At 38.3% G+C, this 26893-nt stretch overlaps 1 protein-coding gene across 1 annotated transcript in view; it reads right to left on the reverse strand.

The window, feature by feature from the left end:
- Window positions 1–25095, reverse strand: part of LOC111560136 (tropomyosin alpha-3 chain-like) — a 38480-nt gene extending 13385 nt beyond the window's left edge. The window contains 4 exon segments of the mRNA XM_045055859.1: window positions 27–99; window positions 20412–20605; window positions 20715–20924; window positions 25062–25095. Of these exon segments, the coding sequence (XP_044911794.1) occupies window positions 27–99; window positions 20412–20605; window positions 20715–20924; window positions 25062–25095 (511 nt within the window).
- Window positions 25096–26893: the final 1798 nt, after the last annotated feature.

A 26893-nucleotide genomic window follows, 5' to 3' on the forward strand; every position in this document is an offset into this window, starting at 1 on the left:
AATATGTCTGAAGAAAATGAGCTCACGTGTCAGAACTGCTGGAGGCTGAGAGCCTAATTCATCCATGGAACAGGGATGAGAAAAGTTCTGCTGTCCAACCTGACAAAGCAACACACAAATGTGCAATCTTATGTCTGCACACAAGTGTGGCCTAAAGTCACATTTCTCCTTATGTTAGCACCTCATGCAAAGGTAATGAGGAAAACATGTATGAAAACAACACAACAGAAGTCTGGTGGGGCAAATATCGGAAAGTTTTGTCTGAATGTTTTAGGAAGAAAAGTCGGTGATTACAATAAACTGACAATTAACACTGGAAAACATTTTATATAATGAGATAAACCAAGAGAGATTATAGTCAGTATCTTTACAGTGTTTAAAGGTTTAAAATAAACTATGTAGATTAAGCAAGAACAATATATAATGGGGGGGGGAAGCTTATTAAAGGAGCAAAAAGAATTCTAGAAATGCAATGATAGCTATTGAAATAAAATCTCATTGGGTAGATTAAACAGTAAGGTAGATGTTGCTGAAGAGAGAATCAGTACATTGAACGAGATAGGTAGAAGACAGATTTTTAAAAATCCTAAATTAATAGATGAAGAATGTAAAAGAGAAGTAGCTAGAATGGAAGCTAGAATGAGAATGTTTAGCAGATATTTAAGACAAGTTCCAAAAAAAAAATATATATATATATATACACACACACATACATACATATATACATATGTATGTATATATGTATGTATGTATATATGTATGTATATATATATGTATTTATATGTGTATACATATATATGTATGTATGTATATGTATATATGTATTTATATATGTACACATATATATGTATGTATGTATATATTTCAAGCATAAGAGAGTGGTACTTTTCTAAATTTTTTTTTTCAACGTTTATTTATTTTTTTGGGACAGAGAGAGACAGTGCATGAACGGGGGAGGGGCAGAGAGAGAGGGAGACACAGAAACGGAAACAGGGTCCAGGCTCCGAGCCATCAGCCCAGAGCCTGACGCGGGGCTCGAACTCTCGGACCGCGAGATCGTGACCTGGCTGAAGTCGGACGCTTAACCGACTGCGCCACCCAGGCGCCCCGAGAGTGGTACTTTTCAATAGAAAATACTAAATTATTTACTAGATTTAAAAATAAATGAGTTTGGGGGCGTCTGGGTGGCTCACTCAGTTAAGCATCTGACTTTGGCTCAGGTCATGATCTCATGATTTGTGAGTTCAAGTCCCGTGTCAGGGTCTGTGCTGTGCTGACAGCTGGGAGCCTGGAACCTGCTTCAGATTCTGTGTCTCCCTCTCTCTCTGCCCCTGCCTCTCATTCTCTCTCTCTCTCTCTCTCTCTCTCTCTCTCTCTCTCTCTGTCTCTCAAAAACAAATAAACATTAAATTTTTAAATGACTTTTACATTTACATTTTACATTTACATCAAAATTGATTTGACTCTTTGGCAAGGTAAGAAAAAGGCACTCCACACCTAAACACATCATAGAGATATAAAAGTGCTCAGTGAAAAAGGGAAAGTCATATATGTGTAAGAGGTGGGAAAAAAACTACTTAAAAGGAGTAGAAATTAGTTTAACAACATACGTTTCATAACTGATAATAAGATGCTGGAGACAATGGAATGGTATGTTTAAACTATCATTGAAAACTAATGACCAGCCTAAAATTCTATACATAGTTGAGTGATTCTTTCAAGAAAAAGGATGAAAATAAAGTACCTTCTGATAAAACCTGGGAAGTGTTTTCTGGTTGTGGAGGTTGTCTCTAGAATGCCCCATCATTTCTTCCCCGTCTGTGGACATTAGCCATTTCCCTTGGCAAGGTGAAGTCTGTTCCTCCGCCCTCTGAAATCTAGCTCAGCCTGCAGCTTCTTAACTAGTCGAGTAGGGTACAAGTAACACTACGCCCATTCTCAGTCACACGCTTGGGAGGATTTTCAGCTTCCGAGCTCGCTTTTAAGGCTCTTTCTTGGTCATGGTGCAGGAACTCTGACCACCATGCTGGAGAGAGTGCTGGATGAACCCTGAGGCTGCATGGGAGAGGAAGGACCCAGTGGGGCTCAGCTCTCTAGGTGTCCCTGGAGGTGTGCCAGCCTGGCAAGTGAAGTGGCCTTTGAACTCCTCCAGCTCAGTGACAAGTCAGTTTATAGGGAAGGATCCAGCAAATACCACATGAAGCAGCAGCCTTAGCCAGCCAAGCCCTGCCAAACTTCTCCACAGTGTGTGACCTAGAATGAGAAGGTGGTTGCTTTTAGTCACTAAGTTTTGGAGTAGGTAACCACTGCAATAGATACTGGTACTGGCTGAATTAAATAAAAAAGCATATACTTCAATAAAAAAGGAACTGGGACAGGAGGCTGGAATGGGTTAAAGATGCAATGACATGGATAGAGGTTGTTTAAGTAGTCGTTAAGACTAAAGAAGAATCAACTTAACAAAAATTTGAAAAACTACCTTTGGAAAATTAAAGAAAAAGATGGAAGTGAAATAATAATACTACTACAGTGGAAATTGAACAGTGAAAAGATGACAGTTAAAAATCCCAAAGGCTTTCAAAACAAATCAGAGGATATTGGGATAATTTGATTACATTTCGATTTTTAAAAGTATTGGGGCACCTGGGTGGCTCTGTAGGTATAGTGCCCGACATCAGCTCACGTCATGATCTCACGGTCAGTGAGTTTGAGTCATGCATCAGGCTCTGTGCTGACAGCTCAGAGCCTGGAGCCTGCTTCGGATTCTGTGTCTCCTGCTCTCTCTGCCCCTCCCCTACTTGTGCTCTGTCTCCCTCTGTCTCTCAAAAATAAATAAATGTAAAAAAATAAATAAATAAATAAAAAGTGTTTATTAATTTTGAGAGAGAAAGAGGACAAGTGGGAATGGGCAGAGAGAGAGAGGGAAAGAGAGGATCCCAAGCTGAGAGCACAGAGCATGACGTAGGGATGGATCCCAGGATCTATAAGATCATGACCTGAGCAAAATGACGAGTTGGCTGCTCAACTGACTGAACCTCCCAGGCGCCTCTGGGTGTTGTTAAGTCAATAAATATGGAAACTGTTTAAAGAAAAGAAATGTAATTTAGAATATGGAAATGAAGAAGAAGGAACAGAAAACAGAACAAAACATCAGAAAGTCTTTGGTCGGTCCATTTGTAAGCCAGGAGGGGCAGGTGGGTGGCTCAGTAGGTTAAGCATCCGACTCTTGATTTTGGCTCAGGTCATGATCTCATGGTTGGTGAGTTCTGGCCCCATGTGGGGCTCTGTGCTGACAGTGTGGAGCCTGCTTGAGATTCTCCCTTTCTCTCTGCCCCTCTCCAACTTGAGTGCACATGCGTGCACACTTTCTCTCTTTCTCTCTCTCCCTCTCCCTCCCCCTCTCCCCCCCTCTCTTTATCAAGAAGTATTTTTAAAATTTTCATCTAAATGGTATTTATCAAAGTCACTCATTAAAATGTGTATCACTCAGACTTTGTAAGTAAATGTATGGGGGAGGGGAATGCCAACAATTTACCAATCTAAATCAATTACTTTAGCCATTTTAATATTAAGCCCTTCACTTCCCGCAAAACACATTAGGGAAAATAGATATTTACTCAGTTACATAAATAGCAGCTCAAAAAATATGACAATCATGAACATGTTTTTTTTTATCTAATATCATATATGTCTATTCATTTATTTAAGGTAAGATTCCATAGAAATACTAAGAAAAACTGGTAAATCTATAATCACACTGGGAAAATTTGTCTTTCTTTAAGAAACTGATATATTAGCAGATAAAGGAAAGGGTAAATAAACAGGATTTTTTAAAATTTTTTTAATGCTGATTTTTTTCTTCTGGAGAGAGAGACAGAATGTGAGCAGAGGAGGAACAGAGAGAGGGAGACATAGAATCCGAAGCAGGCTCCAGGCTCTGAGCTGTCAGCACAGAGCCTGACGCGGGGCTCTAACCTACAAACCATGAGATCATCACCTGAGCTGAAGTCGGACGCTTAACCCACTGAGCCACCCAGGCACCCCAAGAAACAGGAAGTGTAAATAATACAGATGACTAACATATTCTAAATGACGTATATAGAACTCTGCAGACGTCTTCTCCACATTAGATGAATACACTTTCAATTATATATGGGTTAAAAGACAATTGACATGCAGGCTCTGTTTTCATACTATAATGTAATAGAATTAGACATCAGTGCACAACCATAAAAGGAAACACATATCTGTGAACCCAAAGTATACACCTGACCCTTGAACGTTCTAGGCTTGAACTCTGTGCATCCACTTACATGCAGATTTTTTTCCCATATGGTAATGTAAATGTATTTTCTCATATTTTTTAACATTTTCTTTTCTTGAGCTTAATTTATAGTAAGAGCACAACATATAATTTCCATATAAAATTCCTGTTAATCGACTCTTTATGTTGTTGGTAAGGCCTTCAGTCAATAGTAGACTATTTGTAGTTCAGTGTTTGGAGAGTCAAAAGCTGTATGTGGATTTTTGAGCGCATGGGGCAGGGGGTGTCGGTTTCCTAACCCCTGCATTGTTTAAGAGTCAACTGTACTTTTCAATAAGAAAAAAATCCATAAGGGAAAATTGGAAATATATAAAAACAAAAGACCACTATGATAGATTTGGCAACAGGCTGCATGTATCAAGCAGGGTTGATAGTGCACTGAATTCAAGAAGATAAAAAAAAAAAAAACACACACACACTGGAATTGAGTCAATAGTAAAAATAACAAGTGAGACCATAAGGTAATACAATTTTAAAAAATGGTTCTTCGAAAATAGAATAAGATAGAAACTCTTGACTAACCTAGTCAGGAGGAAAAAAAAATAAAAAGCTGAATGAAAAATGTAAGAAATGGATGAGGCAATTAGATTTTAAAAACACCAATAAGCATGTTATGTCAGTAAATTTAAGTCTTTGTTGAAATGGTCTTTGTTTAAAAAAAAGTAAAGTGTCAAAAGTGATTTGTAGATACAGAAAATCTGGAGACCAATGATCATTAATAATTATTACAGCTATTGAGTCTGTTTGAAGTATCTTCCTGCCTTTAAACAAGACACTCCAAGTCGTTTTACAGGCGAATTCTACTGAAACCCAAAGCCTTAAACAGTCTCTACCCTCAAAAATTTAGTTCCAGGGGCGCCTGGGTGGTGCAGTCGGTTAAGCGTCCGACTTCAGCCAGGTCACGATCTCGCGGTCCGGGAGTTCAAGCCCCACGTCAGGCTCTGGGCTGATGGCTCAGAGCCTGGAGCCTGTTTCCGATTCTGTGTCTCCCTCTCTCTCTGCCCCTCCCCCGTTCATGCTCTGTCTCTCTCTGTCCCAAAAATAAATAAACGTTGAAAAAAAAATTTAAAAAAAAAATTTAGTTCCAAAACTTAGAGACATAAGGCTAACATTGTCAGTATACTATGACCACTGTGGCCACCCAGCCCAAAAAGACTATTAGGACAAAGAAAAATGACGTTCAGCAGAATTAGAAGACACTGTTAGACATCTATTGCCAGTTAAATATTTAAAGATAAAACTTCAATTTTGTGGAATAAAGTGGGTTTTTTTTTGCTTATTTGTTTTGGTTTCTTTTTTTTTATGCTTATTTGGAGAAAGGGAATGAGTGGGGAAGGGGAAGAAAGAGAGGGAGAGACAGAATCCCAAGCAGGCTCCGTGCTGTCAGTGCAGAGCCCAACTTGGGGCTTGATCTCATGGGACCATAAGATCATGCCCTGAGCTGAAATCAAGAGTCAAATGCGTAACCAACTGAGCCACCTTAGCACCCCATGAGTTTTTATCCTGTAGACCAGATTAGTTTTATTCCAATATGTGCACTTTTCATGAACGATATTTTTGAAATGTTGGAGTTCTTGCACCAGCTTGTAAGAGCATTGTTGTTGTTTTTTTATTATCTGCAAACGTTACTAAAATAGATAGGAATTGAGCCTTAAGCATATATACATATACATATATATATATATGTATGTGTGTGTGTGTGTATATATATATATATATACATACATATATATATGTGTGTGTATATATATGTATATATATGTATATATATATGTATATATATATGTGTATATATATATACACACACACACACATATAAATATTCAAGTAAATAGTTTTTAACAAAGAAAATTTTGATGGGAGGGAATTGGAAATGAGTCATCATAAATGTATAAAAAGAGCTCTGTAGGATACCACAACCATGCGAGGGAAGGATGGTGAATGAAAACATTACTAGGAAGGAAGCATCAGCCTGTGGAAATTTTGTATCATCAGAGTGTTTGCTATGGACTAAATATCGTCTCCCCTCCAAATGTATATATCGAGGCCCTACTGTTATGGTGTATGGATGTGGGACTTTGAGAGATAATTTTAGGTGATAAGGATAGAGCCCTTGTGAATGGGACTAGTGCCCGTGAAAGAAGAGACACAGAAGAGATGCTCTCTTTCTCCATTATGGAGGTTATAGCAAGAAAGTGGTCATCTGCAACTCAGGACGTCCCAGCCTGTGGAACTGTGAGAAGAAAACATTTGTTGTTTGAGTCACCACTCTGTGTGATTTTGTTATAGCAGCCTGCATTGACGGTGGTCCTTTCTCTACAGTGAGTATGGAGGAAGTGTTTAGGGAAGCTGGATGTTGTCTTTCTGCAGAACTGTGTCACAAAGAAAAGAGGTAAAAAATTTGAACTACTAAGAACTATTTATGTTGTTAACATTAACTTTGAATGAGGAACACTAAAGACATGTAAAGAAATGGACAGTATCTGAAGAGTTAATGCATTCACATAATCCATTTCTGCTTAAAAATGTAAAGTTCATGCTGATAGATTTTGAAGGAAAATGGATATTCATAGTAATCATTCTCAGTTTATAATAATGTAACCACTGAAACAGAACATCTGAGCACATTTGCATATGTTGATACAAAATTATGAAGTTCTAATAAAACTCTAAATGAAATACAAAAAAAATTCCTCCAGGTAACAAAATCTATACAGTGAACTTTCCTGAAATATTCTAGGGAATTAAATTTGTATCCATGTATCTTCTACTTACTGTATACTACTGTTTGCCTTTTTAACTGTGAGTTTCAGAATTACATGGCCTTTTCCAAGAAGAAAATTTTCTTATTTTTTTTTAATGTTCATTTATTTTTGAGAGAGAGACAGAGACAGAGTGTAAGCAGGGGAGGGGTAGAGAGAGACGGAGACACAGAATCCAAAGCAGGCTCCCATCTCTGAGCTGACAGCACAGAGACCTACGTGGGGCTTGAACTCCCGAACTGTGAGATCATGACCTGAGCAAAGTTGGACACTTAACCGACTGAGCCAGGCACCCCACAAGCTTCCTAACTGTTAACATGTCCTATATAACGTGGTTTTCATATATTAACTGAATCCTTTAAGTGAGGTGCTATTATTTTCTTCATTTAACAGACAAACTGAAACAAAAAACTTACGTCACTTGCTTTAGATCACACAGCTAATGGCATTAGTGTAATAATGCCCAATTAGTCAGTAGAGAAAGGGTACGCCTTTCAAAAATATGTGAATTCATAAAGCTGTACAGTCCTGCTTACAAAAGAAGTAATGGGTGATAAGGAAAGCAGTCAAACATTCTAAGTTAAAATTTATGTTCTGGTAGTAAAGACACATGCTAACGATAACCTTATTTATTAACTTAGATAGATTCACATGTAGGATCCATAATCAGTCTTTTAAATAGGTATGAAATACACCTACTAGTCTGGAAAAGGGCATGGCACCTGGGTGTTTTCTGAAAACTTTTCAACTGCTTTAATTGTGAAAAACCTCAAGAGGAAAGAAGACCTATCTTTTAGTCCTATGATTGTAGCCTAGCATAAAGACTAATGCATTGGTCATAATTGGTTTATTGACTCATTCATTATTCATTTGCCATAATTATTCATATTTAATTGAAGTATAATTGGCATACAATATCCTATTAGTTTCAGGTGTACATCATAGCAATTTATGTTTTCATACATTATGAAATGATCCCCACAGTAAGTCTGGTTACCATCTGTCACCGCACCAAGTTATCCCAATATTATTGACTATATTCCCCATGTTGCGCACCACATTTCCATGACCTAATTCTTTTATAACTGGAAGGCTGTACCTCTTAATCTCCTTCACCCATTTTGCCTGCCTCCCAACTCCTCCCCTTTATGGTAACTGCAGTTTCCTGTGTCTATGAAGCTGGGTTTTTTTGTCTTGTTTTATAGATTCTACATGTAAGTGAAATCATACATTATTTGGTTGTCTCTCTCATTTCTTTTACTTAGCATAATACTCTCTAGATCTATCCAAGGGGTTTCCAATGGCAATAGTTTTTTTTTTTTTTGTTTTATCTTTGTTTAAGGATTGAGTAGTATTCCACTGTATCTCTGTCACATCTTCTTTACCTGTTCATCTACTGATGGACACTCAGGTTGCATCTATCTTAGGTATTGTAAATTATGTTGCAGTGAATGTAGGGGTGCATGTATCTCTTCAAAATGGCATTTTCATCTTCTTTGGAATCATCTCTAGAAGTAGAATTGCTGGATAATATGGTGGTCCTATTTTTTATTTTTTTGAGAAACATTCATACTGTTTTCATTAGTGACTGTACCATTTTACATTCCCACCAGCCATGTATGAGGGCTCTCTCACATTCTCACCAGCACTTGTAATTTTTTATCTTTTTGACAGTAGCCAATCTAACCTCCGTGATGTGATACCTCATTGTGGTTTGATTTGCATTTTCCTGATGATTAGTGGTGTTTGAGCATCTTTTCATGGGTCTATTGACCGTATGTAAGTCTTCTTTGGAAAAATATGTATTCACGTCCTCTGCAGTTTATTAATTGGATTTTTAAAAAAATAATACTAAGTAGTATATGTTATTTATATATTTTGGATACTAAGTTGTAAATATGTTATTTGTAAATATCTTCTCCCACTCAGTAGGTTGCCTTTTTATTTTGTCGATACTTCACTGTGCAGAAGCCTTTTAGTTTGAGGTAATCCCATTTGTTTATTTTAGCTTTCATTGCCCTTGCCTGAGAAGACTGGTCCAGACACATATATGTCATATGTGGTAGTATGTGTGTGCACACACACATGTGTATGCGTAACTATCATCAAATAGTTTACTGCTTCTGTTGGTCGTGTGTGTCTGTGTGTGTTTGTGTGTGTGTGTGTGTGTGTGTGTGTGTGTGTGTGTGTGAAGTAGTTTACTGCCTATATTTCCACATTTCAGGTTTCAGGTCTCACATTCAAAGATTTAATCCATTTTGCATATCGTGTAAGGTAATGGTCCACTGTTTTTTGTTTTGTTTGTTTGCATGTAGCTGTCCAGTTTTCCCAACACTATTCGGAAATGTGTATTGTTGCCTGTTGCCTCCTTTGTCATGAACTAATTGACCATGTACGTTTGGGTTTATTTGTAGCCTCTCGGTTCTGTTTCATTGATCCGTGTATCTTTGTGCCAGTACCATACTGTTAGGGTTAATATGGCTTTGTAATATAGTATAAAATCAGGAAACAAGGTACCTCCAGGTTTGTTCATGTTTTGGTACGTTACATTGGCTATTTGGGATATTTCGTGGTTTCATACAAATTTTTAGCATTCTTTGTTTTGGTTTTTGGGAAATTTCATTGGTGTTTTACAGGGATTGCATTGAATCTGTAGATTGCTTTGGGTACTGTGGACATTTTAACAATATTAATTCTTCCAATTCATGAGCACAGTGTATTTCTCCATTTGTGTCATCTTCAATTTCTTTTTTTATATTTACTTTTATATTTAGATGTTTACCTTATTTATATTTATTAATTCCTTACTGATTCATTCACAGTAATAATTGGTTCACTCATTCATGTATTAAGGAAATACTCATTGAACTTCTCTATTTCTCAAAATGGGGAACACAATAGTGAGTGGATAAGAAGTTTCTGCCCTCTTGAATTTTACATTCTAGTGGGAATAGACAGGCAATACATGATAAACAAAGATACAGTTGATTCTCATTAGTTTTGGTCATTATGTTTTATAAAGTTGCTGTGGACACTGAATTCATGGCTCCTGAACCATTGTTCTTTGGGGAAATACTGTATTAGCTTCCTGTGAACTTCTGGTCACACTATTTTCATCAACCTGTCAATATATAACCATGTTTTATGTGTGCTGCTTTTTAAATTTTTTTAATGTTTATTTTTTTTGAGAGAGAGAGAGACAGAACACAAGTTGGGGGAAGGGCAGAGAGAGAGGGAATACAGAATCCAAAGCAGGCAGCAAGGTCTGAGCTGTCAGCACAAAACCCTCCGTGGGGCTCGAACCCACAAACTGTGACATCATGACCTGAGCTGAAGTCAGAAGCTTAACCAACTAAGCCCCCCAGGCGGGCACCCCTATGTATGCTGGGTTTTATTTTATTTATTTAAAAAAAATTTAACGATTGCTCATTTTTGAGAGAGAAAGAATGCGATCAGGGGAGGGGTAGAAAGAGAGGGAGACAGAATCTGAAGCAGGCTCCCGGCTCTGAGCTGTCAGCACAGAGCCCCAACGTGGGGCTTGAACTCATGAACCTTGAGACCATGACCTGAGTGGAAGTTGGATGCTTAATCGACTGAGCCACCCAGATGACCCTGTGCTGCTTTTTAAAGAAAGCTTATTTCTCTCTATTTTGGATTCACTAGCATTGAGCACATGGCCAACAGCACTGTGACTCACATGTGAATGAAGCTTATCTAACACACATTGTCTCCTTGAGGCACATCAGAGCCTTCTTGGGAACACTAAACGTCACTTCAGCACGATGCTTGGAGGCCATTTTAAATAGCAAAATCACCAACAGATTTCACCAAAATGTGAAAATCTGACCATGATAACACTTGTTTATAGCATGATGACAAAGCAGAAGGCAGTGTCCCCGTGTTCGATGTCAGTTGGGAACGTCTGTCTCAGGTGCAGGCATTTTTCACCACTCTGCACATGTCTGTGAATACGTGCAGGGGTCCCACAGTATTGACTTTGGGGTGACAAGTAAATTTTAAGGAGTAGGTAAAATTGCAAATAAGGAATTTGTGAATAGTAAATAACAACTCTACATTCCATCAGATAAGTGCTATGGAGAAAAGAAAGCAGAGTAAGGAAGGTGGCCAGAGAAGGTGTCTGTGGAGTGGTGGCATTTGAACAAAAGCCCTGAAGAGGAAGGGGTATCCTGGGGCACCTGGGTGGCTCAGTCTGTTAAGCATCGGACTTGAGCTCAGGTCACGAAATCACAGTTCATGGGTTCCAGCCCTGTGTCAGGCTCCGTGCTGACACCTCAGAGCCTGGAGCCTCCTTTGGATTCTGTGCCTCCCTCTCTCTCTGCTCATCCCCACTTGTGCACTCTCTCTCTCTCTCTTTCTCTCTCTCTCTCTCTCTCTCTCTCTCTCTCTCTCAAAAATAACTAAACTTAAAAAAAAGGAGGGGGGGAGGAATCCTGAGACTACCCAACAGAAATACATTACAAGCAGAAAGAACAATGGCCATGATGCCATAGCATGTTTGAAATGCTTGAAGAACTGTAACCTGTGGGGCTACAGTGTTAGGAGTAGGTGCAGAGGCTACGAGAATGAGGCAGGACAGTTAGTCAAAATTAGATGATGGGGGGTGGGGGTGGGGGAGGTGTCTGGGTGGACTGAGTCAGTGAAGTGTCTGACTTTGGATCTCTGATCAGGCATGATGTCAAGCTTCATGAGATCACGCTCCACGTTGGGTTCTCCACTGATGGGGCAGAGCCTGCTTAGGATTCTCTGTCTCCCTGTCTCTCTTGCTTTTCTGTCCCCTCTCTGTCAAAATAAATAAATAAAACTTTAGCTAATGGACCAAACTGTAGGCAACGATAAGGGGTTCACCTGAGCAAAATGGGAACTGACTAGAACCTGGGCCGTCCATGCAGAAGAATCCGACTTGAGTTTTATCATACCCCTTCAGAACCCTGGGCTGGGAGTAAATCGTGGAGGAGGGCTTCCCCATAGACGCCGCGGGGAAAGCAGGTTGCAGGAATCCGCTGGGATGAATGATGCCAGAGGTGGTGGCGGCTTAGATCAGGAGTGTGGAAGGGAAGGTTGCACAGTGTGCAGGATGTAAGTTGTTGGGATAACTGAACAGACTCTCTGGTTGGTTGGTTGGTTGGTTGTGGAGTCTAAGACAAACAGAGGACTGGGCTCTGAGCCCATTTGTTTCACCTGGGTAACTGAAAATTTGGAAGTCCACTTATTGAGATGGGGAAGACTGTAGGAATAGCTCGGAGTCTGGGGGAAGGCAGAAGCAGGAGTTGAGTTTCAGTCAAAATTCAAGATTTATTAGACATCTTTGGGGGGGGGGGTTGATGAAACCCCCAGATACACTACATAGGAATTCAACGCAAAAAATTATCCATTTGTACTGAATTTATCCACTAATGAATAAACCCATTGTGTAACTTTTATTTCAGCTCGGTCATTGCTTAAAACATGGTAAATATTTTAATATCAATCACGTGCTGCAGAATGAAGTGAAGTTCCAATCAGACAAATTGAGTTTAAATCCTGGTACTTCTGCTTTACTTATCTAAAATGTTGGAGGAATTACTTCATATATCAGAAGTTTTTCTTCCTTATATATAACAGACAAAAAAATACATTCTTAAATAGACTGAACATTAAATAGTATACAGATAAGAATCTTCATATAGTACACAATAAAGATAAATTCCCTTCCACCATACCCTATAATTTCAAATAAAATGTCTGGATAGATGGCATGGCTTTTTTTTTTATTATTATTTCCAAAATAAATAAGTACATAAATACCTTCATGACTTGAAGAAGCTAAGTTATAATAAAAGGCAAATGTGAGTTTAGGAAACTAAGCTTTGGCTAATGGACTGAAACCTATTACAAGAATTTCATGTCCATACTTTTATTGACTAAGAATGACAAATTGTAAAATGTTATCAACTCATTTAGTGAGCCCGAACTCATTTAGTGATCTGATACTCTTTTACACTTAGGCTGGTCTTCACTACTGAACCTTTTTTTTTTTAAAGTTTATTTATTTATTTTGGAGAGTGAGAAGCGGGCAGGGCGGAGGGGGGGGGCAGGGAGTTGCAGAGAGAGGGAGAGAGGGAGGGAGGGAGGATCCCAAGCAGGCTCAGCATCATAAGTGCAGAGCCAGACATGGGGCTGGAATTCATGAACCATGAGATTATGGCCTGAGCCAAAATCGAGAGTTGGACACTTAACTGACTGAACCGCCCAGGTGCCTCACTTCTGAATCTTTCTTACCATATTTTTTCTTACTCAGCTATCAAGACACATTGAGATTCATATGTGAGTTAAACAATTTATAGCCAATAGAGGTTACTCAATAGCACTAAGTGGAACAGTGTGTTATATTAATATTTAAGAGTCAACATATATTGAAAGAACTTAAAGAAATTCTCTTGTGTAAAATTTCCTTCATCCAGATGTTAAACTCTGTTCAGAAAGCCATAATTTTTCAGTCACTCGAATGCTTAATTCTTAAGATCCTACGGCTGTTTAAATAGGATATATTTTATTTGTAAGTAGCATTTTGAATTAATAGACTTGACTGAGTATTGCACTGAATCATATTGTGAATTTGAAACTTTACACGTGAGAATACTCAGGCTAGCAAGAAGCATAGAGAAATAACATTACTAACTGATAAGAAGAAAAACAAAGTAAAATTACTGAGCACAAACTATGCACCATTTATGGTACTGAACGTGTCGCATGTTAAATCATACTGAATTCTTAGGACTCACCTATACTGGGAACTGTTTTACAGATAACAGGATGGAAGCTTAAGGGAAGTTAAGTTCCTAAAGTCAGGAAGTGATTGATCTGGGTTTTGAACACATCAGTCTTTTACTCCAAAGCCTCTACTCTCCCTTCTGTATTATGCTGTGAATGGAAAACTAGATCTGAATGAAACAATTAGCTGTCTGACCTAGGTTCATTCATTTTATTAACTCATTCCATCCACAACTTCCTTATCTGTAAGTGCAGTACAATGGAATAGAGGCCTATGATGAACAGTAGCTCTAAGTTCACAGAAGCTTTGTTAGAAACCAGCATCTACTGGTGTCATGTGAAATTGAGCCCCAGTTTTATTAGGCGTAAACATTATAAGAAGGCAATCATAATAATAATAACGGTAACTTATTGCTTTTGTGTGAGTAGGAAAAATGTGAGCAGTCCTCACGTAGATGCACACAAGGAAGAAGGTCAATCACAGTGAAAGATAAACAAGGAATCGAGCATAGGGACCTAGAATAAGAGTTTAGAATTGAGACATTCCAGCAAACAATTTGCAGATTCTGCAAAAAAAACACCACTCATGGAACTTGGTACGCTCATGCCTCAGGAGATTTTATTTCTTGAAATGCACTTATTTATATCACTTGCGAAGGGACATTTCTTGTTAGGGAAGTAAATTAACCATTTAAAATAGACGTTAGTTGGAAAATAGAATTCCTTTTACAGAATTTCACATTACTGTCAACTTTTCTAAAGCAGACCTCTCAGATGAAAAGAGAAATGTATATTTTTCCCCCTAATGATTTGTTATTTATGTAGTGCTGACATTTCTCTTAAAACATTCTGCATTTCTATTTTTTGGACCGCATCACTCATAGAACACGCTCTTTTGTGTGTGCTTTGTCTCTCAATGATAATGCTAACCGCATTAATATAACTGCTTATTTATAAGATGGTCTTCTTTAATGGGCTCTTAGCTCTTAGAGGGTGGGGAATGTATCATATTAATTGTTTAATCCTGGGTATAGAGCCGGGTGACTGGGTGTAAAAATAATCAATGTTTATAGAAAAGAAAGGGAAGGAAGTTGATAATTGACCTCCGGATACCACAATGGTTAGTCTATTGTCAATTCAAATGGTTGCACAATCCCAGCGCATTATGTAAGTTTGATCATGGGCCCTGTAAACATTTGTATTTAGATGGAAATGATCTTCATCAAATGATGTTCAAGGTCAGTGAAACCAGAGTGCTTCATCCAGGCAAGTGGTCCTCGGCAGGGAAGTAACTTCCCAAGTGTAAGGTGTGTGTTCATACTGAAGGGAGTAATGGTGCGTAACTCACGTGGTAATGTTCAAATTGTACGTGTTCTCAGGAAATGTTTCTCCAGGAACATAACTTGAATAGCTGTTTCATTTGTTCAAATGTATGGATATCTTCGCTTGTTGGGAGTCACTAACTATTCCCTGGATATGCAGTGGCTTCCCCACATTCACTGTGTTAGCACTGAGGACACAGAAGGACCAAGTTTCTTAGGCAGGCATTTAAATATATAACTTGATTATTAATTCAATCAAATTATGAGTGATGCCTATTATCTTTATAAATAGATGTAAAAAGTATATATATATATATATGTGAAAGAAGCATTGATGTGGAAAATGCTACAATAACAAATCTTATTATAAGAAAGAATTTTGAAATAACTTGCCAGGAGGGTAATGACCTCAATTAAATTTTATGTGAAATAATAATTGGCGATTTTAATAAAGGAACTCTATTGCAAATGGCACATTTGATAATATAATATTTTGGTAGTTCTTATTTCACTTTGGCTTGCATTTATATTAAATAAAAATCTTTGAGATAATCAAGTAAGATTTATAATTTAAAGAGCTTTTTCTTTCAAATACTTAAATAGATTTTAAATAGTTACAAATTCAAAAGGATATAGAAGAGTAATCTTCTTAGAGATATTTATTCTATCAGTGAAGGCAAATAATGAAATATAAAAACATGCAGTGAATATTGAAGTGATCAGAACTCTTAAGAAGAGAGAAATTACAAGCCCCCGTACTTAGAAACATTTCAGGGAAATAAACATTTTGGGTGTAAATCATCTGGAAAACACTAAATTGAATTAATGCTTTCTGTAAGAATATAATCTATTCCTATGTTTACATGTCCTTGTGTTTATGGATTTTTTTAAACAAAACTATTTCATGATGGTTACACACTCTTCTGAAAACGCTTCACATAAAGCACTTACAGGTAGTTTTGAGTTGAGATACCCTCACAATTCAACTAGGAAAAGCGTTTTGTTTCTATCACTACAAACAAAAATTTTCTCTGTTAAATACTGTTGAAATAAGCAATACTAGAGGGCTGCTGTGCACGCTTAAACACTACATTTAAATTAAGTTTCAAACTCGCAAAACCTACATTGTGATGCTCATTTCCTTTAGCCTTGAAAAAAATCCCCTGTGCTGATTTTTCTATGGCATCATGTGAATTTTAACCTGGTTCTGGATGAAGCCTGTCAGCCACAGGGAAGGGTTGCATAGGCTTTTCTGTTATTTACGTGGTAGTTTTTCACAGTTGGTGCTCAGTATCGTTATCCAAAAAAATAACGAGGCCAGCTTGGAGTGAAATGAACAACAATCAGTGGAAGGCATGTTTGAGGGGATTCAAGAGACACGTTAATAACCTGGTTTAAAAACACCGAACAAGCTCACACTGCCCACGTATAAAATATTTTCAGACTCACTGACATTCACCAAAGACTGTATTTCGATTTGGTCCCACCCTGCCACATTTTGCATCAAATTACATCTTCTTTGTGTTTTGGGATTTTACCAACTATATTTTGAGGAACCATATGGCATTATCCCTGCCATAGTAAGTTCTCTGTGTGGCTGAACAGGATTTGCAAATATTATGCCAAGATTAATAATTAACGTGTGCTGACCAGTGGGTAAACCTTCTAGGACCCTCACTATTCTGGTGGCTCTTCTCTGGGCGCACTCTAATCTCTCCTTCTTAAGACATGCCATCAGAAGCAACCATAATATTCTAGATGTAAACTGAAACATGTAGAAATTAATGCCAACTTTTTTTTTCTCTGTTGTATTCTAAATATAATAAAGCTATAAAGTCTGCTCAACGCTAGCTAACCTGTTTAGTAATCCCATCTCGCTATTGGTGTATGGAATTTTTGGTCATTTTCTAGGAGTTTAGTCCACTCTCCAGGGAATTTGATAATCACCCTCTCTGTGAAATGCATCTATCAGAGTTACCATGGCTATGACCATGGGAACTGCCAGTGGAGCTCAAAGTGTCAGGTCAGTTAGGAGCAACTCAAATTTCTCTCCTGGGAATTTTCTAGTACATGTACTGGGTAGTTATAGTAACATTAATAGAAATATCAGAAAACCACACCATTCTATACCATTGCAACAGAGAAAAGCTCTGTGCTCAGAGATTCTGCTTTAACAAGTTAGGCAGTGAATAGGCAATCCAGTAATTTGTCCTCATTTTTTTTTAACTTTATTTTTTTAAGTAGGCTCCCCACCCAGCGTAGGGCTTGAACTCACGACCCTGAGATTGAGTTTCATGCTCTACCGACCGAGCCAGCCAGGTGCCCCGTCATGTAGAACTTTAAAAGCAGTTTCTAAGTGTGTAGATATTAAGAAGTCATGCATTGTTCTATTTCCAGAAAATAAAACCTTTGACTCTTTAGAGCGGCATCAAATGTAAATCAGATTTGTTTAATGTGATTTCTTCAGTTATAAATAAGCTCGTGTGATGAAGAGGCCCTAAAAATAGCAGCAGTGATAATATTTAAATGAGTTCTTTTTGAGACCCAGTGGTGATCTCCCATTACCCTCACTACTCCCTAACAATATGTGCACATGCGCACACAGACACACACACACACACACCCCGTGGAATGTGTAAACTGGGTCCATTGTGCACTGGGGTGGCTGGACTATTGTAGCCCTTTTTTGCAATGAATTAAACCGAGGGCTATGTAATAAGACTGAGGGCTATTTTGTCCCCCAGAGGATATTTGGCCATGTCCGAAGATACTTTCTGTTATTAAAACTAGGTGAATGCCCCTGGCCTCGAGTGGGTGGAGACCAGGGTCGCTGCTGAATATCCTGCAGTGCCCAGGAAAGTCGCCCACAACAAAGAATGGTCTGGAGCAAAATGTCACTTGTGGGAAGGTTGAAAAATTCTGAATGAGACACTTAAGCCCACAACTGAGCATATCGAATTGCTCAGCTGACTGAGGCACCAGCTGACTGTGGCAGTCTGTGAACAAATCCCATCGTGAACCAGACTGTGTTCTTTGGGAGCTGTAGCACCCCTGAATGAATCCTTCATTAACCTTCAGACACGTTTTTGTCTGAATTGCTGTCTCATTTGGATGGTTTACTATTACTTGATAGTCACCAATGTGTAGATTTTTCCCCCTAGATTGTCATAATGAATTCTGCTATTTCTACTTCTTGATTCCTGCCAGGCTTCCCCCAGCCTTACTGAAGAACTTCTATCTAACTACAGCAGTGACCCCTTACTCTTCCCTCTGCCTCCTGTACCCCTCTCACATACACCACTGTCCCAGTAGTGCATCTTTTTAGAGCTGTCAAAATACTCTGTCCAAAAAACAGCCTCACCTTGTTACTCACCTGCTCTCAAACCTTGAATGGCTGCCCGTTGCCACCCTGTTGAAAAGCACGATCTCCCTTTTTAAGCAGCAAAGCAAACCCTGTGTCACCTGAGCCACTCAAACTTGCCCAGCCTCTTTTCTCCTCTCCTTAGTTAGGCATTGCCACTCTATCAACACTGAGTTCCTTGTTTTCCGCACAAGCCATGCAGCTCTCACCTTGGTGACTTTATTTCAGCCTGCCTGCATGTTTGCAGTTTTTTCCTTCACCCTTCCCACCTCTCCAATTCCCACCTGGCTCATTTACTGTTTCTTCTTGGAAACTTCTGTAATCTTCCCAGGTAGGGTTCTCCTGCATTAGCCTGTGGATATTTCCATTACTGTACTTCCCAGGTTGTTTTAAAAGCAGCCTTTTGTGTTTGCCTGTGGATTCCATGGCATTGCAGACTATGTTCTATTCATTTCTATGTTCCCTGACTTCCTGGACAAAGGCCCAGAAGACATTGTACCTTAATCAGTGTAAAATGATCAAGTGAAAGAGTGTCTATATTTGTCTTTGTTGCAAGTGAATTAAATTGGTCTAAGGGGAATAATATGCCCTAATGTATTTATACAGTAATTTTAGAATTATTTTATCTACAACTAATGTATGGTAATCATTAAAGAAAGTTAATTTATCTGTTTTTTTTCTTTCTTCTCTACTAACCTATTTGTTTAGATGGGTTCAGATTACTAAGCATTCAAAGAGCTGTAGATGTTTAAAAATGCCATCTAGGGGCGCCTGGGTGGCTCAGTCGGTTAAGCGGCCGACTTCGGCTCAGGTTGTGATCTCGCGGTCCATGAGTTCGAGCCCCATGTCGGGCTCTGTGCTGACAGCTCAGAGCCTGGAGCCTGTTTCAGATTCTGTGTCTCCCTCTCTCTGATCCTCCCCTGTTCATGCTCTGTCTCTCCCTGTGTCAAAAATAAATAAATGTTAAAAAAAATTTTTAAAAATGCCATCTATTTCTGAGTACTAGTATTGTGTGAATTCCAAATTTGCCCACGGTCCAGGACATGATTAAGTATAGAGGAAACAACTGATAATATCAGTAATAGCTAATGTGTACTGAGCCACTACTATAAGTCAGGTTCAGGTGCTATGTTCATATAATTTTAGTAAGAATAAAATATGTGTGAGCATTTTGAAAATGATTGTATAACCAATAAAAACATTGTCCTTGGACAATGGCACTATAGTGCATGGACTTCTCTAAAATGTAAAATATATTTGCCATTTGCCTATAAGGGAAGAATAATAGAATCAACCTGGTTATTTTAAGGCTTGGGAAAGTGTATGCATATAAGCTGAAGGCAGGGCTTGAATGTGGTGTTCAACTCTTCCTACAGAAGACATGGTAGGATGAGGCTGTTCTAAAGGGCACACCTTCTAGATTGTGCCAGTTTCCAGTGGAATCTGAACCGGGAACTGATTCCAAGAGTGGGAGATGAGCAAGAGTCCATTTTGAAACCTGAACATTCCAAAGTGTTTGTTTTCCCATTGGCCCCCAGGCAAGCATTTAACTTCTGTAGGGAGAAAATCATTTCTGGTTTAGGTCTCCATTATTATTATTATTATTATTATTATTATTATTATCATCATCATCATCATCATTATTTTCCTAAGTCAACCTTCTTTTGAAACATTTCAAATATCTTTCCTAAATTGATGAGTCAGGGGGAAAAGAAATTTTCCCTGTATTTTATGGGCTGCCTCACCGTATTCTAGAACCCACCCTTGGGAATCCAACCATAACTTCAAGGAATGCTCTGTTGTCATCACTATGGTGGGAAGTGGAGAAATGGTCACTGCATTCCAAGGCAGGATTTTGCACGCTGACTCACCAAGGGGATGTGTCCCTTAAAGAGCGCCATCACACAGCTCCCCTGGCGCCCATCAGGACTCACTGGGTTTCTCTCCGAATGCGTGAGCAGCCCCGTCGTTAGGGGCTCGCCAGGCCGACCTTGCGTGGACCTCTGCTGTGGAGGCCTCTGCAAGCGTTTCTTCAGACAGCTCACCTGGGAAAGCAGGGCCTCATCTGCATTGAACAGGAAAGCCGTCACTTTCCCTTGCCTCGCAATTGTTGTTGACCCTAATGCCTGTCTAATTGACAATAGAGCGGTTCAGTAACGCTGACCTCTTCTTACCTGCAAAGAGGGACTTGAGCGGGATTGATGGAGTGGAACCTTTCGCGGCTGCATTGAACTGCCACGGGCCTGCCTCGCCAGGGTCGGAGCTGGGCTCCCGGTGAAACGCCCCTAATGAGATCAGATCGCTCCTGCAGGTCAGGCGCAGGCTTCCAGTTTGTCTCCCTTTTGCACTTTCAGTTCCGGTTTGACTTGAAGACTCGTCTGCTTCTTTCAAATAATTGAGTCTAAAATGATACGTCCTGTCTCAGTTTTGAAGAAGGACGCTTGGTTTATACCTTGGATATTTTGGATTGAAACCTCACTGGGCTAACTTGAGCGATAACCAGTTTTCTCTCATCATCGTCCTTTTTTTTTTTTTTTTTTTTTAACAAAACTGTATTGAAATACCTGTGTCACAACAGCTGGACTTAAAGCTAAGTATGGTATTAAAAATGACTCCTTAGAACATCTTAGAAATGTATATTAGATATATGTATTTTTTAAAAGAATCATGAATGCATACATGTTAACATAACACCGGTTTTAATTTTGAGCTTAATAATGATAACTATTACATGACAGAGGTCTGTTGCAGTTGGTTGGAGACCAGAGAGATCAGTGTCTGAATCCCACCTCTGCTATTGGTTGTATAAGCAAAATCTTAAACTTTGTTAGACTTCGTTTTCTTACCTTTAAAATTGTGGTAGTAATGTCTGCCCACTGAGATAAAGGATAAGTAAAGCAATGAGTAAAAGTGCTAATATCAATACTTGGCAAATAGTAAGGTCTGTGTTATAGATTGGGGCGCCTGGTTGGCTCAGTTGGTTAAGCATCTGACTTCAGCTCAGGTCATGATCTCGCAGTTCATGAGTTCAAGCCCCACGTCAGGCCCTGTGCTGACAGCTCAGAGCCTGGAGCCTGCTTTGAATTCTGTATCTCCCTCTCTGTCTCTGCCTTTCCCCTGCTCGTGGTCTCTCTCTCTCTCTCTCTCTCTCTCTCTCTCTCTCTCTCTCTCTCTCTCTCTCACTCACTCAAAAAAAAAAATAAAACATTAAAAAAAAGAGGTCATAGATACTATGATTATTAGAATGTTCTTTTCTGTTCTTTTTTTTTTTTTCTTTTTTGTCCTGAATAGATACCTAGTGATATGATACCTCTGTGGTTATCTACAGGTTAAGAAACAGCTTGATAGAAAAATTGTTTCTTACAGTTTGTTCTTAACTTCCTAGCTGGCACCAGCTTCCTCTGTCTTAGTCACAGCAAGAAAGCCACCGCTTTCTCTGATACATTTTACAGCCACATCTCTCTCTTTCATCTGCTGCTGCCGTTCTATTTGGCCAGAGGAGGACAAAACTGTGACATTTCTGGTTTCCCATGCTGCATGCAGGCCTTCACTAAATCTGGAGAGGACAGTGAAGAAGAATCTCTTCTATAGCTGAGATGCCTCCCTTGGTAATTACAGCAAGGTTCTTTCCACCTGACCATCATTACCCACCTGTTGTGTGTTTGTTTTAATGCGCCTTTCTTGTTCCAAATATCCCTGGCAAGTTCACCATATTAGTTTACAAATACATTTAAGAACATCCTAACATACTTCAAATTGGAATGTGTAGAGATCGTGATTTTTTACTGGGCACTATTCAATCAAGTTTTAATTCAGAAAAGTTCAAACATTTACACAGTAGACAACATAGAATAATGGACTCTACTTCCCAGACCCAGTAACTGTTAAGATGCTGTCAATCTTCCTTCTTAGGCGCTCCTTACTCCAACTCTATTTTGCCAAAGTCTTTTTGTTTTTAATTTTTTTTAATGTTTATTTACTTTTGAGAGAGATATCACAAGCAGGGAAGGCAGAGAGAGAGAGAGAGAGAGAGAGAGAGAGAGAGAGAGAGAGAATGGGAGATCCAGAATCCAAAGCAGGCTCCAGGCTCTGTGCAGAGCCTGATGCAGGGCTCGAACCCACGAACCATGAGATCATGACCTGAGCCGAAGTCACTCAACCAACTGAGACACCCAGGAGCCCCTTAAAGTATATCCTAGACATCTCATTTCACATATTGCAAATTTGTGTTTGTTGCCTGATAGTGTTCTTTAACTCCTTTCTCTTTCGTTTCTTGTCAACTGGAAAATAGCTCTGTAGTGTAGATTGAACCTAAGATCAAGTTTTTTGTCAGTACTATTTTTCTTTACATTTTGAAAAATGAATGTTTAGTCAGGAAAAGTATCTGTCATCTTAGAATCAAATTCATGAATACCAGTCAGTAATCATTACATGAGCTTATGGTCACAAGTTCCTGTGCAATATTATCTTTATGATTATGAAAAATAAAAAAAAAGAATGTGTCTCTATGTATATAAATTAAATATTTCTCCTTTCTATTTTTCAAGGAATACATTGGCTGTTAACTTTATCCATGCCTGTATTTGAGAAAGAGATAAAAAACTTTCTCCTCTCTAATATCATTCATTCATACATGCCTTCATTTAACATCATGTATTCAGTTTTTTACAGGTCTCTGCTTAGTGCTAACCATAAAACAAACAAAAACAAGACTTGGTCCTTAGCCACAAGGAATTTGCAGTCATATAATAACGAAACTCATTAGTACAGAGATTGTGTCCCAGGGTGCTAGACCAGTAGGGTTATGTACCAGCTGTGGTCCATGAAACAATATTTTAAAATAAATAAATAAAGACAATTCTAACATCACTTATTACATTTCTCCCAGAAGTTGTGTAAACATAATGGTTAAACAATCAGTAGAAAAGTGAAAAATTAAACCAACGGTCCAGTCTGCATTCTCTAAAAAATGTCTCTAGTATGTGTCCTCTCTCCTAGGATACCGTATTAGTAAATATTTGTTGAAGATATTACTGAATAAGTTAAATTGATGTTAGTTATTAATTGTGTTGCAGTACATAGATATAATCTAAGACAATCTAAGGAATATAGTTTAAAATATATCCATTATTAAACTTTGCTTTACATTCGCATAAAATTAACATAAATCAGGTGATTCCGTATAAGATTTATCTATTATGGAAAGTAATATCCACATAGGCATTATAGGAGTAAGTTTGTTTGTTTTTTTTATTTATTTTGAGGGAGAGCACAAGTGGGGAAGGGGCAGAGAAAGAATCTCAAGCAGGCTCAGCACCATCAGAGTGGAGCCCCGGTGCGGGGCTTGAACTCACAAACCATGAGATCCTGACCTGAACTGAAAGCAAGAGTCTGACTTAACTGACTGAGCCACCCAGGTGCCCCTTAGGAGTATTAGAGAAAATCCTTAACCCCAGTGAATATTTGAGCAGCTCGAAATAAACCAAGCACATAGAAAGAAAAATATGTAGCTTTTTGTAATTTCCCATCTTACATCATTTAAAATATGGAAAGTGTATGCTAAATATCATAACCTTTGTGAAGCATAAACTACATTGTATTATAGTACCATCAGGGAGAAATAGCAACCATTTAGAAGAAGAAAAACTTCCTGAAAGAGTTTGAAGTATAGACTCTTTGAACAGTAGATGCAATTTCAGTATGGTGAATATTCTAGTATATTCCAGGACTCATGGATTTCTCAGGAAATAACCGAAGTCTTAATTTTACTAGAACATGGGCTCATGAAGCTAAGTGCTGAATAATGATATCTGAATGATCATTTGAGATGTTTTGTGAAGGGCGCCAAATGCCCCAGGATGTAAACAGTATAGAACCATGAACAGTTTCCAAATCGGAGGATGATGTGTTTGAGCCAGTGATTTTAGAATTTTAGAATTCTAGTGAACTTCTCTGGAGGCAATTAAAAATTCAAAACAAATTATATATATGTATATATATATATATATATATATATATATATATATATGTGGTTATATATATATGGTTATATATATACACATATGGTTATATATAGTTATATATGTATGGTTATATATATACACATATGGTTATATACATGGTTATATATATATATATGGTTATATATATATACACATATGGTTATATATAGTTATATATGTATATATGTATGGTTATATACGCACATGGTTATATATATGGTTATATATATGGTTATATATATACACATATGGTTATATATATATAGTTATATATATATGGTTATATATACATATATATATGGGATAGACCATATATAAACCATATATATATATGTATGTATGTATATATATATATATATATATATACACCAAGAGATATATCAAGACCCTAGGGAGGGAGTAATTATAATAGGTTGCACAACTCTTGTTTGTTTCTCAGAGTAATTGAATGCAGGATTTGCAAACTAATGCTTGCAGCAGTCCACGGGCCCACAGGTGGTGTTGCTAATAAATCCTCACCTGCACCTTCGTCATACCTGTTAGTATCACTCATCTTTAAAACCTTGACACGAGGCCATGATTTTTCACTCAGTGTCTCTTTCCTGACTGACCATATATGATGGTCAGCTAACTTACTACACAAGTCCCCCATCCAAGGACACTAGTGGTAACTGCAGTGTAGCACATGGTCCACTCGCTTGAGCCTTGACCCCTTACCTATGACATAGGCCCATGACCACGTGTTAGAAGGAGAAACTTGTGTGAGTCTGTACACATTGCTGTATGCACCAGCTGTGTCACTGCCCCCAGGCTTGCTCCAGTGCCAGGGTCCTTTTAAGTGTCGCTTATCTCTTCACACTGTATCGGGTCAACATTGTGATGGCTGCAGATTACACAAATAAGCAAACAAACAAAAACAGGCTCTGTTGCGATCCACAAGCTCCTAGGTTTGATCCCCAGTGGAAAGACTACAACCTAGGAAATCTTGTATGAGGCGCAGAAATAACAAAATTGGACGAGAAGCTGCCTAGAAAGAGAATACGAGTCTATTTTGATGTATATTAATAAAGTAGACAGGTGGAAAGAGCAGATAGGCCATTGGAAATGTATTAAAAGCTTGGGAGGAGAGATTAAATATAGTTAAGTGTCATAAGTCTGGTGATCAGAATTGCAGTGACAGGTAAGGGAGTGAAAACAATAAGGGAGGGGCGCCTGGGTGGCTCAGCGAAGAATCTGACTTCAGCTCAGGTCATGATCTTGCTGTTCATGGGCTAGAGCCCTGGGTTAGGCTCTGAGCTGACAGCTTGGAGCCTGGAGCCTGCTTCTGATTCTGTGACTCCCTCTCTTTCTCTCTGCCCCTCCCCGTTTTGTGCGCGCACGTGTGTGTATGCTCATGCGTGCAATCTCTCACAAGTAAACATTTAAAAATACGAGAAAGGACAGAACATATAGAAGAGAGTATAAATTGTGGAATATTGGCTGTTTGCTAATACACAGTGTACGAAAAGCAGAAATACTGGGAATTCATAAGAGAAAATGGAAATATTCAAAATCATGGTTTCTGGTCAGGCGATTAAATGTTCATCACTATTTTCACACATCCTGATTTAAATTTCCTACAATGTGATTGCATTTAAAAAAAAATGCTACAGAGCATTGAGAAAGAATAAGACATCACAATAACTAGGTATTACATTTTTACACGGTTTTATGTTTTTTTAATTTTTTTTTCAACGTTTATTTATTTTTGGGACAGAGAGAGACAGAGCATGAGCGGGGGAGGGGCAGAGAGAGAGGGAGACACAGAATCGGAAACAGGCTCCAGGCTCTGAGCCATCAGCCCAGAGCCCGACGTGGGGCTCGAACTCACAGACCGCGAGATCGTGACCTGGCTGAAGTCGAACGCTTAACCGACTGCGCCACCCAGGCGCCCCAACGCTGTTTTAAATCTCCACAATGAAAATTTTATTTTGCGGCAGAGTATGATATATACTGTAATCCAATATTTGGCTTTAACTCAAATTGTTAGCATACTTGGAAGTAAACTTCTAAAAAGCATATTTAAGTTGTCTATATAACTTGTCTCCTTTTTTTTTCCAAAAGATAAGCATTTCAAAAAATTTTGCAAGATTTTATGAAAATGTTACATACACAATCTAAACTTTGAAATGTATTTTTATAAAATAGGAATATAATTAAAAAAATTTAAGTAGAGATCAAGAAAAATGTGTTTTCTATTAAATTTTTTATTCGTTTTAATAATCTAAACCAACCAATCAACCAAAAAGATATTTTCCTCCATTTTTTTTGTTTTTGAGTGTATATAACAAAAGTTTTCTTTCTTTTTTTTT

Source organism: Felis catus, chromosome B1, assembly GCF_018350175.1.
Source record: "Felis catus isolate Fca126 chromosome B1, F.catus_Fca126_mat1.0, whole genome shotgun sequence".
NCBI classification, from domain to species: domain Eukaryota; kingdom Metazoa; phylum Chordata; class Mammalia; order Carnivora; family Felidae; genus Felis; species Felis catus.